At 40.1% G+C, this 19,556-nt stretch overlaps 1 protein-coding gene across 12 annotated transcripts in view; it reads right to left on the bottom strand.

The window, feature by feature from the left end:
* The window catches only part of TRPM3 (transient receptor potential cation channel subfamily M member 3), an 804,289-nt gene that overhangs the window by 199,024 nt on the left and 585,709 nt on the right, over positions 1–19,556 (bottom strand). For 6 of the 12 annotated variants that reach the window (XM_053907798.1, XM_019463616.2, XM_053907801.1 and 3 more), the window contains exon 7: positions 7,308–7,382. The exons of the other annotated variants lie outside the window; for them this stretch is intronic. In XM_053907798.1, coding sequence (XP_053763773.1) covers positions 7,308–7,382 — 75 coding nt within the window. The remainder of the gene's footprint in view (positions 1–7,307; positions 7,383–19,556) is intronic. 12 annotated transcript variants of the gene reach the window in all.

The following is a 19,556-nucleotide window of genomic DNA, read 5'->3' on the forward strand; positions in this document are numbered from 1 at the left end:
AACATACTGGAGGCCACAATGAGGAATCAGCAGACAGTCATGGCCCAAGGGCATCCAATGGTACTTTGGGTCCTTAATCACTCAGTCATTATCCTACTCTGTCATGTTCATGTGAAAACAGACACTTGGCTTACTCCTACTCTGCCACCAAGAACCATTTGACTGCAATAATAAGTGCTAATACCATCATTCTAGAAGATGGGCTCTCCTAACGTTATATATAAGAAAGTGGCAATCTAAGGACTGTTCTCAAAACCCTAATTCTAATGTGCAAAGACCTAGTTTGTGCATTGAAAACTATCATTGGAAGGGGTGTGCAGAAATGCCCATGTCAAGGTCTCAGCTCTTCTGATCAGAGTCTGCTGTAGCACACGGCTCTTGAGTTTAGCATGTATCAGAATTTCCTGGGGAGCAGTTTGAGAACACCCTGTTGCACACCTTCCCGGAGCTTCTGACAAGTAGGTCTAAAATGGGACTTGAGAATGTGCATTTCTAACAAGTTCCCAGGTGATGCTATTGCCAGTGGCCCAATGGACCAGAACCGCTGCCCCAGCATTAAGCGATAAGTAGAGGAGATTTCCAACTATGAAAAGAAGTGGAATCTTAAGATGTGTCCCTTGCAGTAAATTAAGATGAGAGCCCATGGAGTAGGACTGAAACATCCATGATTTGTTCCCTGGAACAAATCTAAATCTAAATCAGGAGTCTGCAAACTTTTTCTGCAAAAGGCCAGATAGTAAGTATTTTCAGGTTTGCAGGACAGACAACCTCTGCTGTAAGTCCTCAGCTATGTCACTGTTGGTTGAAGGCAGCCATAGATGGTACATGAAAGAATGAGCATGGACATGGCCATGTTCCAATAAAGCTTTATTTACAAAGACAGATGGCAGGCTGGATGTGGCCCATGGGCTGTAGTTTGCCAACCTTTGGGTCTAACTACTGTGATAAAAATGATTCCTATGAAGCAACATCTGTTAGTCTGCCAAGCTTGAGTACATCTATGATCAATGAGAAGCTAACCAAGCTGGAAAGCTGTGTAAGCCAAGCGGTGACATCCAGTTCAGTTGTATGTGATTGATGTAGCATTGCCCTTACTGGAAGTTATGTGCTCTTCTTCCCCTAGAACCAGTTCCCCTAGTTCATCCCCTAGAACCAACTCTTTAAAAATGAATAGCTTCCCACTTCATCCTATTTCAGTAGGGGATTCACTGTACTGCTGAAAATTATTTACCTATATTGAATATACCCTCTACTTGGTATGTGGCCTAAAAGCAAATAATGTATTTTCTAACAGGATCATTTACTGAGTTACTAATTCATATTTTGTTTTCCATTTATTTTTCCTTCTCCTTATTTCCAAAAGGGCCCACTGGGCTGTCTTTTCTCAGGGAAAGTTGGCATTGCTGGCCTGAAGATGAGCTCTCTGAATGGCTTTTGTTAAAAACCTAAGCTCATTAATGTCTTAAAGAGAAAGAAGACAAGGCAAGTGTCTCTGATGGGTAGACATGGGATGGGATGAGACAGGGAGAAGGGACTCGCAATATCCCGATGGTCAGTTCGCAGGTTTCATCTTACTTGACCCATCAAAAGCATTTACACAGTTGGCCATGGCTTCCTCTTGGAAATATGCTCTCCATTTGGATTCGAGAAGCTCCCTCTCCTTACTTCACTAGCTCCTCCTTCTTCATCACTGCTGGTGCCTTCTCACCTCCCTGACCTCTGGTAGAAGGACTGATTCAGTTCTTGGTCCTCTGCTGTTTCCTTGTCTCCTCTCCTCACTCACTCCCTGGATGATCTCACCCACTCACATGGTTTTGTACACTGGCCAGACACGGGCGACTTCCCTGTTTATATCTCCAGACCACTATCTGCACTGAGCTTCAGTCTTGCCCAACCTTGCTCCTCTCGACATGGCCTCAGTGCCATGGGATAGCTCAGATAAGATGCACCCAAAGGTAAGCTCCTGATATTGTCTCTACCTTCCACCCTCCTCCCCAGTCTTCCCCATCTGAATACATGGCAGTGCATTCTTCTAGCTGGTCAGTCCCCCAAACTGGGAGTCACCTTGGATTCATCTGTCCCTCTCACACCTTGGATCAAATTTAATGGTAAATCTTGCTTGCTCTGCCTTCAAATTATAGCCTGAATCATACACCTAGTCTAAGCACTGCCAGCTTTTGTCTGGATTCTTGCCATGGTCTCTTCACTTCTGTTTCTGCTTTCACACCTGCTCCCTATGTAGGCTACTCAACTCAGTAGGTGGGGTGATACTGTTGAAACATACAAGAACACTTCTTCCTTTGCTCAAAACTCTGCAAGCTACTATTGCACACAGGGCAAGTGTAGAAGTCAAAGTTCTTACCCTCCTCATTGGATCTGGCCCTCATTCCTTCCCTGGACTCCTCTCCTACTCCTCTCCTCCCTTTCCTTCCACATGGCCACACAGGCTCCTCCTGATGTTCTCCAATCATGTAGCCCACATTCCTGCCTCAGTGCCTTTTCACTGCCATTCCTTCTGCCAGCAATGGTTGTCCCCAATATGTCACATACTCTGTTCCCTCACTTCCTAAAGTCTTCACTCAAGTGTCCCCTTTCCAGTGAGGCCTTCTCCACCACTCTATTTAAAACTGCAACCTCCTCCTTACACTCCCCTTTTTGGCCTCTCTGCCTTCCTTCTCTCCCTGACACTTATTCCTACCCAATACACTACATATTTTACTTATTTTTGGTTTCCTTCAACCCAAATGCAAGCTCCAGGAGGGTGGGATGAGCACAGATACCCGGCCTGAAGGGGACTGCTATGAAGTGAACCCTGGTGCTGCGCTCAGCACTGGAGCACCAGAACCTTCTGCCTGGCCTGGGGGTGGGGGCGGTGGGGTGGGGGACCATGCAGACTTGGGCAGTTCCAGTACCAATGGTTACCTTGGCTGAGGGAAAAGAAGAGGCCTCTTCCCAATTTCCCAGGTACACTATACCTGAGAAAGAGAGAGAGAGAGAGAGCAGCTGAGAGGGGGAGAAGACGGGAAAGGAAGGGGAGAAGGGGAGGGGTCAGAGGGAGGACATCAGGAGGAGTGGGAGGGAAAGAGAGACATAATAAAAACTGAGATTGAATTCACCAAAACTAGATGGAAAGGGAGCTTAGAATTGGATTTATTTGATTTAAGGAAAATTTTTATTATGCAACATTTCCTACCTACCTAAGTTTATGAACCATAATTCATACTCACTGTAACGGTTCTTATTACCTGAATAATGGGAACAAGTAAGCTGACAGGACCAAACAAATCCTGCTCCATGCACGACCTGCAAACAGAATCTAAGAACGGAAATACAAGGGAGAAGAGAACTTTCTACTTGTCCCCAATCTCCTGATGGTGCAGACTGGCCACGTTAGTTGTTACTTCTTTCAGAATCCCCCCTCCCCCCCGCCACGATTTCCTAATAAATTCTGATGTGCACCCGAGTCAGAACTCACTTCCTGTGTTCTCCCTCTGGGTGGAAGAAATGTGGCTAATGAGGAAAGGTTCAGCTCAGATTTGTTTGATGACCAGAAGAGCTGACTCTTCAATCCTCAGTCCCCCGTGTTAGCAAAGGCACACCTGTTTTTTCATCCTCCCTCATTCCAGCAGGAATTGCCCACAGAACCCCGTGTGGTCGCGAAGACGCCCAGGCTCATTAGCCAGCAAGAACTGTTGATTCCTCTGCCTGAGATCTAGGACTTCAGCATTTGCCTACAGTGCTGCAGCCTGTGGAACTCAAGGCAGCTTTTGAAATCTGACCCTGCTCAAAGAACAGGAACAGCCTGTTCAGTAAGGGGAAGAGCTGCTTGCTTGTTTCAGCTCTGGATGCCAAAAAAGAAAAAAAAAAGTTCGCCTATTTGGCCGGTATTACGGAATAACGTCTCTAGTCTCCTGTTTTTGTTTTTTTTTTCCTCAGAGGTTAATATCTTGAGCCAAGGGTTCAAGGTTAAAAGATTTTTATTCTGTTAGAATCTATGACAATGTTATTGCTGACATCTTGGGAGCACTATTTCTGGTCACTCTTCAAGCCTATATGAAATACATTTCACTTTTACAGCCATCAGTGTCAATGGTGTGAAATGATTCAAACACTTATTGAAGGGATAGGCAAATTATTTTAAATTCTGGGAAAGGGGCTTTGAAGGGTCCCGTGACAAATTCCCTGGCCTTAATCACCTCAAGCAAATTAAAATCTCAGCCCACTTTCTTTTAGAACCCTAGAGAGTGAGATACCTTATCCTCTCTAAATATATCCCACAGTAAAATTGTTGATTATGGCAGAAAAGTACTCAGTCAGCCAGTCAGCACAAGTTCTGCCATTTATTTTATGTTAGCCTAACTTCCTAAAGGTAGCTATGCATTTTTACTGAATGGTTGATCCTAATCTAGACTGAAAAGCAGCCATAGGCAATTATCACTTTAAATAAGTGGGGGAAGATCAATACTTACTTCTTTTTCTGTGTATATGGAAATAATGGAGCCGTGATGGCTTTGGCCACTCCAAAAAATACACATCCTTCGACTCTCTAAGTTCCTAAGATGGAAACGATTTAATAAGAATCATGATTCAACAAGAATCATGATTCAAATTTCCAGAATAAATACTTTCATGCCCATGACAGAAGTATTCATGATGGTCTTTGCCAGTACATGTTCCTATGCATTTATCTGCCCAGAGTCTGTCTATGTGTTACTGTTTTACTACGTGTCTTTCCTTTGAAGATTTTAACATCTAAGCTCGTCTATTACATTTTTATGTCGGGCTGGAAACCAGAGCTAAAAATAAGGCCAGAAAAACATTTATTGATGTTTACAATAAAAATTTATTGAGCCCCTACCTGCATATACCAGGCACTGTGCTAGGTTCGCCGGATGACAAAAATGACTTAAGACTCAGACTCTGCTCACAAGGAGCTCACAATCTACAGGAGACGGAGCACGGTGCAGGCAGATAGAGATCACCGCTTTACCAAAAGAGGCAGTTCTGTGACAGAGGCTTACACAGAGTGCTGTGGGAACATGGATTATACGGCAAATAATTGAGCCTACAAGAATGTGTGTGTGTGTGTGTGCGTGCATGCACGTTCATGTGTGTGTGTGTGTTATAAGATTTCATAGAAGAGAAGATTTTCAAGCTGAGGCTTGGAGTGTAGGTTTTTGTCCTTAAGTAGAATTGGAAGAGGTTGGAATTTCAGCAAATGTCAATACAGGAGAAAAACACCTCCAATGAGGAATGTCATCATGTCGTTTACGGGGAAATTGCAAGTAGCTTAAAAGGGGTGGAACATAAGGTCTCCATGAATTAGAAAGAAGGGGAAACCAGAGAAACAACAGATGAAAACATATAGAAAGACTTTTGGTTAGCAGTGGAATAAGGAAGAGGTTGGGTCACATCAAGAGGGTCTATGCTATCATGAGAGGAACCTATTATGGGGCTGACCAATAACAGCAGATTTTGCTGACTATTGAGACCAAAATGCCAAATATTTGCTATCCACATCTTTCTAATCTGAAAAGAGATCTCAGCATTCTTTCCTGCATGTAAAAGAACCTAAGAGATCTTATCGGAATGGTGGGTAGCTCCCCTGTTGGACTCATTCAGGAACTGCCCCAGTCCCTGAACAAAGTCATTCTAATGCAGAAAGGAGCTCTTTGCTAAAAGAGAAAGCTTTTTGCTTAGCCTGGATTGGAAAATGAGTCAGATAAACAAGCTAGGCAGACTGCGAAGACACAGGTTTCACTAACATGAGATCTACTCCCCCAACATTATTCCTTTGAGTCCATTATTGTCTTGATGGACAAAGTGACATTTTAGTACTAAGCATGACAAACATTTCAGGGACAGCCAACTTGTATCAGGCCACTGCAAAAGATAAGAGAGGGCAGATGTTTAGACCGTATTATCTTTTTCACACAATCTATTCTTTTATAGATTTATAGAGGGAAAATTCTTTAAAAAGTAGAGAAAAGTTCGAACAACACGTTCAGTTGAGGGCGTCTGAAAAATGGCAGGTCATCAGAGTCCAAAGTTAACTGATCATGAATTTGATATACATATTTTGGATGGTCTTTTACTTGATCTGTTGAGTCTACAGGTAGTAGAAAGTCCAAACGATTGGGCTGAACAGGTTAGAGCATCCACAGAAGGCAATGAAATGTCCCTGATATACATGTAACCCACCTAGGGGAAGTTTAACATCCTTTTCAGGTCATGTGGTTTGAACTCAGGGCTTTCATTCTATGAGAATATAAATTCATTATTTCTTACTTCCAGGTCTCCCTGGATGAAGTTCTGCTATGACCCTTAACTTATTGACTGCTATTGGTCTCATGGAACAGTTATGGGCTCAGTGATGGAAATTTTCATGTCATGGTTACCCCAATGCATTTGAACATGGTGCAATGATCAAAAAAGATGCCAGTGATGACAATTGAACGTCCCTTTGCCTTCCCAGCCTCCTTCATATATTCTCAGGCATAGGATGACAAAGGGAAGTCCACGAGTCACATGAAGAAAGACTGTAGCCATGGGTACACGATCAGGATCTCCTCTGCTTATCTTCACCCCCACCCTGCCATCACCCTGCCCTACTTCCTCCTCACGTTGCTCCTGTGAATTCCTCCACCATCTTGCCACTAACCACCGTCCTCTGCCCAAAGTTCTCCTGTTGAAGAATTCCAGCTGAACTGATGTTCAACCCGTGTATGATGTGGAACTTGTGTTCAAACAGTTGTTGAATGAAATAAAGACCCCTAAACACTCCAAGGTAACAAGATGTTAGGGGAGTGCCTTTTTGAGTGAAACAATGCTTCCTTCTGTGGGGTGAAAAGAGCAAGGATTTGGGAATCACATCAGCCTGGTTTGTGCTATGCTGTGCCACTAACTGGATTTAGAACAAGGGCTTAGTAACTCTGAAATGCGGTTTCATCAACTGTAAAAAAGGAAGATAATAATCCCTACCTTGAAGGATCTCTGCATTGAAGGATCTCTGCTCATATATTAAGAGCAGTATATATGAAAACGCCTAGCCTAGTGTCTGGAACACACCAGCGCCTCCAGAAACGCTCATCTTTATCCTCTGTTTTATGGGGGATTTTAAGATGATAAATAATAGGGAATAATCATCATCATCATCTCGGATGCAGTTGGAAGTCTTAGAAAGAGATAAACAGCAGTCATAGGGAGAGAGAGCGTTAGGAATTTTGAAAGGAAATGAATGGTTTTATGGTTAATTTTCTTGGTTGGGGTTTAAGAGGAGATTCATGTTGTCCATTAATTATACTTACCAATTGGGTCTAATTGGCAACTACCCCAAAATGAATAAAACAAGCGGGAGTCAAGAGAGAAAAACGGCAGGCATCCTGTCAAAAAATAAAATCTTTGAAATTTCTACAACCCAATGGTTGAATATACATTTTATTAAAGCAGACGGACTCACCCACTTTATAAATGTATACATGTGATGGCAATCCAAGTTGCACACTGAGACTTTTGCAAAGCGTCAAACAGCCCTCTGTAGCACCTATACCTGATTTTCTCATTCTTCTACTTGTTTGGGTTCTTAAAATCAGCCATCCCCTTTGCTGGATGGAGCAAGCATCCCTCATTATTCTGTGTCAGCCTAGGTGAATGTTGTGGGGCTCAAAGGGTTAAGTGAGGCAATCCGTGTTGAGTGCTTAGCCCTTGTAAATCCTCTAGAAATGTTAGCTGTTGGTACCATGATGATAATAATAATTATGAATCTTTCGATGCTGTTTTCCAAGACTGCACAAGACCTGGATTGCCCCCTCTCTCCTTTTAAAAACATTAATTTTTCTTGTTTTTGGAGATATGTGTCCTCTTCTCAGGTGATTAGCTACTTTTGACAAGGAGTATTTTTTCCCCTCCACTGGCTAATGTACTTAATTTCTTTTCTTTTTAAAGAATAATTGAAACCAATGACAACATATCATTCAATATGCACAATATTATTTACTGAAAAGATCCCCACATTTCCTTCTTCTTTCTCTCATTGCCAAGAAAATGACTAATTAGATACACAGACATAACCATATGTATATATAGGTATATATATAATATATATAACATATATATCCCTTTTTTCTTCCTTCCTTCCTTCCTTCCTTCCTTCCTTCTTTCCTTTCCTTTCCTTTCCTTTCCTTTCCTTTCCTTTCCTTCCTCCCTCCCTCCCTCCCTCCCTCCCTCCCTCCCTCCTTCCTTCCTTCCTTCCTTCCTTCCTTCCTTCCTTCCTTCCTTCCTACTTCATTATAATAGGTTTCCTTACCAATTTGTCTATACTATCCCAAACTGGGAGGTGAATTTAATTGTAATATCAAGACTCTGGAGTTGTTAATTTACTAAACAAGCTAGGCTGGGGTGAGATGATCCAGTACCTCATTTCAAATCTAGGCCTCGGAGGAGAATCCCACCAACAGTTCTGTTTCTGCTCCTTTTTTCCTTCCCTGGAAACATTTATGGAGGCCCCAGCTTCCTAAGATCAAGCCAGACTCCTAGAGGAGCTTCAACCGGGGGCAGTCATTGGGCAGAGGGTAGCCAATGTGTGAGAGACACAGTAAGGTCTTAATCCACTTTTACAGAACATTGCTTGGTGATTCCTCAGTGCCCACAACCTGGCAGAGGTGCCTTGTCATAAGAACGTACTCACTGGGGGTAAGACAAAGAAATATCCCTTGAAACACAAAATGTAAGAGTTGGTTTCTGGATTCCTCTGGATTCTTAATAATTTGTAAAATAACAAGCCAAGAGTAACTACTGTGTATTTCCCAGAAACTTACCAGTTAGCATGTTCCTGAGAAATAAATTCAGCTGGGGAGCACATGCCTCCCCAGGCCGCTCTGCTGCTGTGTATGACAATTAGACTGCTTGCTAAATACTATGAGCAAAGCCCCAGATAGAGAAAAACACAAGACCTCCTGGCAAATTTAGCACGAGCGTTTGTTTATGGGACCAGCTACAAAACTGGCCAGGCTATGTGTTTCCTGCAGAGTGAAGAGCACGCTGGTATTTTCAGTGTAGTTCTTTTTTGCTTCCAGTTACCAAACCCTAACGAACAAAAGTTAAAACAACATTTTAGTGAAGATTAACCAGATTTGTTGAAGATGTGTTGCATGGCTGGAAATGGAAATGTCTAAACATGTGGCGTTTGGTGACGGTGACCCCAATTGTCTCATTATTTCCTTGATCACCCTATCGGGCATGGTGTAAAAAGTGGTCTCAAGGGGGGAAATGGGGAAATAAAGGGCCACGGATTTTGCATCAAATGAGGTTGATACCCCAAGAAACCTGCTTTCATTCCTGGTTGAGGTGCATGGAGAACTTTGCCTTATTTGAGTTCCCCTGACGTTATGTTAAATACATGAAAAGTACTTCCCAAACTAACTCAGTGACTATGCTGAGCAGCAGACTAAGCATGTGGCATTCTCAGCTCAGCTAAGATCTGTGCCAGCAGATGCACCGTATGAAAACAGGTAGGACACCTGACCTTTTCTAAGTGGGCTTTCCCATCTGGAAAATGAAGGCAGTGAACCTGGTGAGATACACACATACACACACACACACACACACACACACACACAGAGACACACAGATACACGATTTCTTGTAAAGTATATATATATTATATTATATATATTATATATTATATATTATACATTATATGTTATATATATTATATATTGTATATTATATATTGTATATTATATATTATATGTTATATCTTATATGTTATATATATAAATACATATATATTTATAATAATGTGTGTGTGTGTGTGTGTATATACATATATATGGTTATACAAAATCTCATGAGCATGTGTAGCTGTACACCTGCCCCATCTGTATATCTCTCTATATGTAATAATGTCTCAGTTATCATATATTACTCTATAGTGTACCTTTACTTCCCCCCTGTCAAGGAATGTCTAGAAAAAGGAAACAATGAAATATATATATCTTTTCCTCATGATTTTGATGTTTGTATTTCCTAAAAATCTAACCCCAGTTCACATGTAGATCTTGTTTATGTTTGCAGCTGAAATAATGCAATGTAGAGAGAGGATAAACAATTTAATGAAAGTAAAACAAATTCAATTAGACCACACGCTGTGCACTAAGTTTCTGGAGGTTGAAAGCTTTCACCTACATGACTTATAATCCATTGCCCACATTCCACCCATCAAAATCTTACTTAAAATATCTCTGTCACATACCCCCCTTGAATGTTCTACCTAGAAATACTCTTCATCTGAATTCCTGTTGTATTTTATGTCTTTAAAGGGCACTTAACACTTGCTGCTTATGATAATGCAGCTCTTTGTATCCCGAGCAGGAAGAGCACAGTGGTGGGGGCTGACACAGGCTGACTTCTTGGGTTTGCCTCTTATTACCAGCCAGACGTTGGGGCTATTGTTGACCTCTTCCTACTTCAGGTTTCTTTGTTTTGTTTTGTTTTGTTTTTTTTGGTCACTGGGAATAATAAATGGTACTCACTTCACAGGGTTGTCGTAAGGAGTAAATCATGATTTCTTGTAAAGTGTTTAGCACTCAATTAAACACTAGTTATTGTTAACTTATTTGTCAAACTCTAAGTTCTTCAAGTGTACAACTATGCCTTATTTATCTTGCAACCCCTACAGTGCTTGGTATGTTGTAGGTGCACAAGCCAATACTGGTAGAGCGATAGAAATACTGTCAAAGGGAAATATAGAGCAGAACAATCACTACTTATTTTAAATGACAGATATTTTGAGTTCTCATTTTGCTACATTTTGAAAAGCTGAAGAGCTTTAAGCCTGTGTTTTGGCTCCCTATGAAGCATCTTAAAGGTATAGTGGAACAAAGAATATAGAGGGAGCCACTTTTCCACAGTGAGCATGACAGACAACATCCAACATGAAACAGCTGTTGAATGAGCTATTGTGTGACCCAGCTCCATCCACCTTCCAGCTCCCAAGGACCCCAGGAGAGCGGAGCTGGATTTTGCAGGTGGCCAGGACCATAAGGAAGGGAAAATGAATTATTCCAGCTCTACTGAATTGTACATACGGTAGAAATATAAAAGTATGACATTTTCGAGAGTCCCATTATACTAGGGTGTCTGGTTATGGCTAAGAATTGGGGATAAATTTTGGCTCTTTTGTCATTCATTAACTCCAAGTAGGGAAGATAATTTTGTTTATGATTTCAGCTACTATCAAATGTAAGCATCAAATCTGCTACATTGGTCTCATAATTATTATACACATCCCTTATGTATGATTGGACAGTATGACTCTCCATAACATGTTCTTAACCAGCCTCTTCCCTTAGGTTTCCTGACTTGACTCTTTCCTCTTGTCTTAGATGAAGCCAAGGATAGCCAACAGATTGAGTGGGCAAGAGAAAACGCGGCTATGCTGGCTCCTTACCCAGAGGTCAGGAATGATATATATATACTTGAGGGAGGAGGGTTCTGAACTCGTACATTACATGGATAGGCTGACTACTGACAAATGTTTTCTTCCTCCCTCCTTCTCTCCCCCATCCTTCCCTCAGCCCCTCCTTCTCTCCCTCCTTCTCTCCTTCTCTCCCTCTTTCCCTCCCTCCTTCCCTCTCTCACTCTCTCTGCTTTCTTCCTTTCCCTTTCCTTCTTCCCTTCCCTTCCCCTGTGCCTGTGCCTGGCCCTTTCCTTTCTTTCATTTCCTTTCTTCCCCTCCCCTCCCCTTCCTTTCCCCCTTTCTTCCTTTCCTCACTCCCTTCCACTACAAAAGCTATATTTGCTCATTGTAAAAAAACAACATTGACAAGTGTTCAAAGGTATAAGTGGAACATATCAGTTCTTATCCTACCTCCCTCACCTCAGGTTTCACTGCCTAGAAGTTACAACTAATACTTATTCACCTGTGTCCTTTCAAGTATTTTATAAGCATATACATATATTCTTTCAAATTTTTATAAACATAAATGTAATCAAAACCACACACTTGTACTGTTTTACAACGGGCTTTTCAACTTAAGAAAAAAATATACCTTTGGATATCTTTGCATATGAGCCCAAACAGAGCTAGACCATTATTCATAGTAACTTCAGAGTATTTCACTATATGTTTACAACATAATTTAATTAGTCAATTATTCCTGAATCTTTGAGTTATTTCCATTTTATTACTGTAAACAATACTGCAATAAATACGAATAGAATAAATTCTTAGAAGTAAAAATACATGGCCAAAGGGTATGCACATTCAACATTTAATAGGGGCAGCCAAATTGTCTTCCAAATAAGGTTGCCCATATTTGTACACACACTAGTGAGTATTTCTATATACACTTACTGACAGTAGATATTGGCAAACTTTTTTTTTTTTTTTTTTTTTTTTGCTGATAGGTTAAAAACATTTCATTGTCTTCATTTTCATTTATTTACTTTCTAGTGAGGCTGAGTATTTGTACTTTCTTCATGTGATCTTCTTGTTCATATATTTTGCCCTTTTTCTTATAGAATTTTTTTTGGATTTGTGGATGCCCTTTGCTTATTATAGAAATTAGCCCTTTGTTATTGTCACAACTATTGGCTTTGCTTTACCATTTGTTTTTTGAACTAGTATTTTCTAATAGGGTTTCTAAACATTGAATTTGTTTTCTACAGTGACATAGCTTATGTGAATGGAAAAGTCATAATAACTCTGAGTTTGGTTTATAAGAAGAAGGAAAAAGATACTAGGCAAGACAGAAACAGGGGAAAATAACTGTGTCACATATGGAGTATCCAGAGAGGAAAGGTAAGGTTTGTTTTCAAAGCACTTGCCTGTGGTTTCATTAAATTTGTAAGGCATTAGATCTTCCTAGCTTTATTCCTTTAGCAAGACAGAAGATAAATTCCAACTGTCTATACATCTACCTTTGTGGTTTTACAAAGGTAGATGTATAGAAAAACACAAGCTAAAAAAAAAAAAAGAAAAAAGAAACCAACTAGGGTTAGATGAATAAGAACACATATATCCCAGTCTCTAAAGGGACCCAATTCACCATTTATTAAGAGAAGCTTCATAAATTAATCTTTTTATAACTGTCAGTGTCAGCAAATACTCTCAATTTTATATTTACTGTCATTCAAAACATTTTAAGAGCTCTTCAGTTATGTTTTGACAAGTTATTGGTTGTCACTTAGGGGTTATTAAAATGTAGGAATGTCATATTGTATAATTGGCATAAGAGGGCTTTAAATCCATAAGAAACTCATCTGCTCACCAGGTCTCCTCAAATATTTCCTCAACAGAGTTAGGAGATGCTCTTATTCCCAAAGACAGCTAGCTCCCTCGCCCTTTTCTCCCAACAGGACTGAAGTCCTGTTATAATGTATGGAGTTGAGAGGCTGCCCAATCCCCATCTTCCTGCTCATTACCAAGAATACAGTCATGTGTAGGTCACATGAGAATTATTTTCCAGGGTTTATCTTTGAAACATTCATATCAAGAGTGCAGTGTCATAGAAACACAGAATCTTTTTAATTTATTTTTAATATTTTGGGATTTAAAATGTTACCAAATGATGTACAACAAAATATGTGGCTCCATCAAGGATCCATTATGGCATACACATGCAATATGCATAGCACAGCATAGGCAATTACTTTGAGGCTTAGGGGATCTGTTTGAGTTAGTTAACTTAAGGTAACTAAATGAGAATGGTCTAAAATAATCTCTATAATTTGAAACATCTCATCTCAAACCAATTTCAAGCGGAAATTATAATTTCCAGAGCCAGTGCAAGACCCTTCAACCACCTATCACTAAAAAACTCACAGGTAGTGAAAGAACATGGTACCAAGCATATGCTACAGGAGCTATTTATGGACAAGCCTCTCCAGTGAACATATTGGAACCTATAGGCAATCTTTTTTACGAATGGCAGATATGTTCTATCTCATGTGACTGCTCTGGCCATTTCTTAACAACAATCTGGAATGCTAAGCTGAAAAGATACGACAAAAACTGTTATCTGTACCCTGATATCTATTCTTCCTTTCCCTCATAGTGATGGGATTTGAGCTAGCTATGTAATTGTACAAGATAAAGACTATATTTTCAAATCCCCTTTTCGCTAGGTGTAAGCATGTGACCAAATATTGGTGCACGGTATGTAATCCAAGATGGTGTGTATGAATTCCTCAATGTGACTTTAAAGGGAAAGGGTATGAGTTTCCCTTACTCCTTTTTCCTGATTTTTTTCTGGCTAGAATGTAGATGTGATGGCAAACTCCCACGGGCCATGAAGACAGGGATAGAAAGAGCAAAAGAAAGAAGGGATCTGAGTCCTTAACACTGTGAGGCCACTACATAAAATCTGGACTCCTGCTCAGAATACCATATATAGAAGGAATAAACTCCGGCCTCATTTAGGCACCCATTGTTTTGGGCCACTGTTACAGCAGCAGAACCTGTGCCCTAGTGAATTCAAAATAGTTCCGAGCTGAATCAAGACTCAATAGGAAAAGTGTCATGCTAGGTTTGCAATGCCAGCTATGAGCAAGGGACCCAATGGTCTCCTGCCAACTCTAACCTCTTACTGTGTACATAGCTAACCTACTCCAAAATAGAAAACTCTCAAAAAAAACTTCTCATGTCACTCATAGGCCATACTCCTGTCTTTCTCTCTGTGCTATTGTTGACCACTTCAGGCTTAGTCTTTCTCTATTTGGCATAAATACAAAGAAATGAGACTGACTTAATCATAATAAGAATAAAATAATATGTGTAGTGTTTAGGATATACCATTTATTTATATATAAATGACCTCAATCCTTTAATACAACCCCCTGAAATACTATGTGCTTATTTCAGTCATATTGCCATTGCTAAAATATTTTTGGATTTTTTTTTGAAGCTGTAAATTCACACATTTCTTATAATAATAGGATGGGATCAAATCACTTAAACATCTGTCATGTGAAACCAGCAAGTCTTCACTGAGCACTTACTATGCATAACATTGTTAGTTTGAGTGTCAGAGAGGCTGGTAATCAATTTTAGGGATGTCAAAGGTACTCTTTAGATAATCTATGTTAAATTTCCAGGGTAAGATGGCTTCATAATTTAACATAGAAAAATAATACATATAAGGGGTCTACTACAGTCCAGGGAATGGGAAATAAATACTAGAAATGGAAGGCGAATTGTTTAAAAGCTCTGCTTCATGGGATTCTATATGACCAATCTATTCATTCACTCAAGATTTATATTACTGCCCCGCTCCCTTGCTTCCCCCCAAATTCGCAGTAATTTATAAATTAAAAATGAGATTTCTCTTTTTATTCAATTTCAAACTCTTTATTCTTCTAGCACCTTGGTTTATTAAAATATTCCCTGGGTAATGCATCTGGTGAGGAGGCTCTCCAGGGGCCTATGGGTAAATCAACATTTCTGCCTCTGTCCCCACATCAGCTAATAACTGTGGATTGTAGGGTTTCTCTGAGTATCAGGGACCCTGACAGGAGAGCTCCCAGCATTAAGCAAGTTTCTGGAGTCACCATGCCTGAAACATATAAAGCAGTGGTGCTCAGAGCAGGTGCTGCTGAATTAAAAATACTGATCCAATTTACTTCATGAGTCAGTTCTGCCTGTTAAGTCGGTATGTCTCTTCAAATGAAAAACAGCTTCCTTGTAACCATTGTGGCAGAAAGGTCAACTCAAGTCCATTTTCAAATATGCCGAGAGCTCAAACTTAGATAATGAGTTTGGTCCTCACCCAGGAGAGAACAAATTCAGAGCAAATGAAGTCAGATATAAGGAAGAACTTCCCAATGGCACATGATGTTAGGATGTGAAGCGTGTGCTAGGGCTGACATTCAGCCTATTCTGTTGCTTTGGGAAACCAAAGTCTTCGCAGGTTGTCAAGATTTTAAATCTCACTGCTGTCTCACTATTGCGGCTTCTTCTCTAGTCGTTAGACTAGAACAGAGTATCTGGGCAGGGTGGGGCCTTGACAAATCAGGTGTGGGCTATTGGAAAGATTGGAAAAAATTAAAAAAAAGAAAACTCAAGGAAACACATTTGGGTTAGTGTTTCATAAGTCAAGTGATTGAAAATTATGAAATTGACATTTCATAAGTCAAGTGATTGAAGACCTGCCAGGCAGGTCTTCATGTGAAACTGCTCTGTACAAGGTAGAATATGAACATTCCTGCCTCCTTTCTCATGCCATTCAGGAGGGCCAGAAATTTTGCTAACACCAAAGTCCCCTGATATTTTTAAATGACTCCTAGGGGACCAGTGTCACCCTAGTAGCCAACCGCTATAGTCATGTCTAAGAATTATCACCAAAAATGGTGGTAAAGGAAGTAGGCTATAAACGATGCAGTCATGAGTACTTTTTTCTGATCATGGAAATTTCACAGAAACAAAATGCTTTAAATTAGTGTGTGTCATGTCATGGAGATGAGCTATTTAAAATAAAATCTCTTGGAACCAATCGGACTTCACCAGTATTGACTCAATCTGTGCATTAGTATGTTTATGTGGCTCATGTATCGTATAACTCAGTGGAAAGGGGATATATTTGCTTTCACAATAAAGCATAATTTATTAGGGGTGACATCCTTGTACCATTGGGAGACACTATTATTATTGTTTTTGTTAGTTTGGGTGAGTAAGCCTCCAATCGTATATAGATAGGTGTGTTGGCTTAGGGACTGCATAATAAAACATACATCTTTCTTAGAGAATTCTAAACAGCAATATCCTCAAATACCAAATGTGATTATGCTTTATGAATTCTGCCATCATTTCTGCTACTTGTGTACTTAGAAATACCAAGCCCAATTTAATCTGCTGCTTTAGAGGAAGTACTCTTGGTATCTTCATCAGATGAGGCTACACTCAAATGTCAGTCATTACTCTGGGGCACAGAAAATGTGGAGAATCAAATTCTCTTTCAAGCAAACCCTGACAGTAGCAAAAGTACTGGTTATGGAAATCTAAACCAACACAGACACTCCCATTAATTAGTATCGCAAAAAATAAATGTGTCTATAATGACTCCCATGGGGACATAATCCCTTAGGCTGGATTTAGTCTGACATAGATTTCACTTTAGAGTATGGAGATGACAAAGGCAGAAATTTCTAGCCTCATAATGAAATTTCCTACAACCTAAATTGATGTTCACAATGTAAGTAGATATGCAGTCTGAACAAAACTTTGCATTTAGGCAAACTTAAAATAAAATTCAAACAGCAAAAGAATAGCATTTTCATCAAATAGTGCCCAAAGATAACTAGATTTCTGTCCTCTTCTTTCAATCCCCTTTTTGAATAAAATGGTAACTTACAAGAAGAAAATTTAAAGTGTAAGATATATTCTGGGCCAATTCACATTTAGCGCAAGTTCTAACACCTCCACCAAATACAGTATTCAACAATCCTAACTGACATTCACCATGATTGTTCCAAGACACTGGAATAGCTCGATGTCTAAAGAAAGATTACATTTTCTCCATCCTGCTCTGTTTATTCAGGCAGGAGGAACAAGTAGGGTGTAGAATATATTCTCAACAATATAGAAAAAAATTTTTCTGGTTATTGCTGCAATGGTCAAGATTTTAAAATCAATTACTCTTTAACAAATAATGTTGAATACAGACTTGATGATATATTCCAGAACATAATCTGGAACCTCATTTTCTTTCTGGATCTTTTCAGCAACTACAGAGATACAATGGCTTCTTCTTAACAAGCAGAGTCAGGTTTGATGTGTGGTAAAAATATTGTGATCAACAATACCCTTGACTCTGACAGGCTTCAAATGAGAGCATCTAGTCTCAGGTTGGAATCCATCACAGCCAGGCTCTCTAAGCATGGGACATGGTTTCCCTCTGCGGGACCGCTGTACCACCAGCAAGGTAAAAATGGAACAGTGTTTCTGAACTGCCACATGCCCAAATCCTTTCATATGTTGATTCCTATGTTAACTCGTTCACAGAGAAACAAAGCCTAAGAGAAGTGCTTTCATATTGAACATTTTGGGTGACATGATATGCTGTCTGGACTTCCTCCAAAGTTATCCAGAGAAGGATGTAGGCGGGTATATAGAGACAGATTCTAAGATTGGCCAGGGTTGATAAATGTAGAGGCTAGGTGATAGTTACGGAAGTTATCATAATAGTCTCCATTTTTTTTGTATGTGAATATTTGTAACAATAAAAATGTGTGCAAAAAATATGCTCAGGACTGTAAAGTCCCATTAGGCTGCTTATATGCTACTTTCTGGAGCAGGCCCTTGGTTGTCTTTTAGCTAATACATATTTCCTGCACAGCTACTATGTTCCCAGCAATGTGCCAAGTTGCCTCCATGTACGTGACTATGTGGACAGCAATAAAATAAATATGAGTAAGTGTTGATTATGTACCTTTGTTTATTTAAATAGTTCAAACTTAGTATATGTATTTGGAAATGTTAACCAAAGGGGTGGGTCACCTTTGATAATTCTCTTAGTCACTTCCCTGAACCTCAGTCTAATCTTTTAGATGAATGATTTTATGTTCTTGTGGATCTCAGCCACAGTGTGGCTTTCATCCACAGACACTGATAACACTTCTGGGATACAGGTATACAGGATTACAGAGTACAGATGGCCTCACTCCCTTGCTCTCTCTCTTCCTCTTATTTGCCAGGCAAAATCCCAACAGGTGCCTAACCCAATTTTATGTCTGTTCCACTACTTGAGCTGAACATGGCTGCAAAGAAAACACACAGCCCTGGTGATTCATGCCTCTTGAAATTCACCACCACAAATGCTGACTGGGACCATGGTACTGTGGGGTAAAGCCACATTTCCCTGGTCCAGTCACTCTCCCTGTCTCTACATTAACACAGTTCTTTCCTCTCCTTAATCTCCTCCATCTCCTCCCCTTCCACACTCTTGGTGATCATCTCCTCTATGCTTTTCTTTATAAAGCAACTATCTGCAGAGAAAATACCTGATCATCCCAGCAGAGAATGTTCTGTCCCACCCACCTCTGAGTCCATAATACTTTGCCTTCCCTCCTGCTTGGAAGGGATGGATGAAACTGTCCTTGTCCTAAGGCCAAGCTCTTTATTTGTGCATTGAATCTCATCGCCTCCTTCTCTCATAGAGACTCTGTCTCAATTCCCTAGAGATGGGTCCTTAACTCCCTTGTTTTTCTGCAAAAGCTTACTCCTTTGGGGCTCTTACTAGTTGCCTTGTTTTAAGAATGCACCAGAGTTGCTAAGAAGGGCCATGCAGTTTCCTTGATGTGTCTAGTCCTTGCCCTGAACGCTCATTTCATTAGCAAGTCCTCTTGAATTCTGCCTTCACAGTATGTCTTAGGACTAATATTGTAGGATTTATATGAGGCACCTAAAACAGGTAAATTCATAAAGATATAAAGTGGAAGAGTAGTGACTAGGAGCTGGAGGGAGTGGGTAAAGGGGAGTTAGTGTTTGATGGGTATAGAATTTCAGTTTGCAAGGATGAAAATGTTCTGGGGATGGATAGTGGTGATGGTTACACACCAAT

Source organism: Panthera pardus, unplaced genomic scaffold, assembly GCF_024362965.1.
Source record: "Panthera pardus isolate Hobbes unplaced genomic scaffold, ASM2436296v1 HiC_scaffold_20, whole genome shotgun sequence".
Lineage (NCBI taxonomy): Eukaryota > Metazoa > Chordata > Mammalia > Carnivora > Felidae > Panthera > Panthera pardus.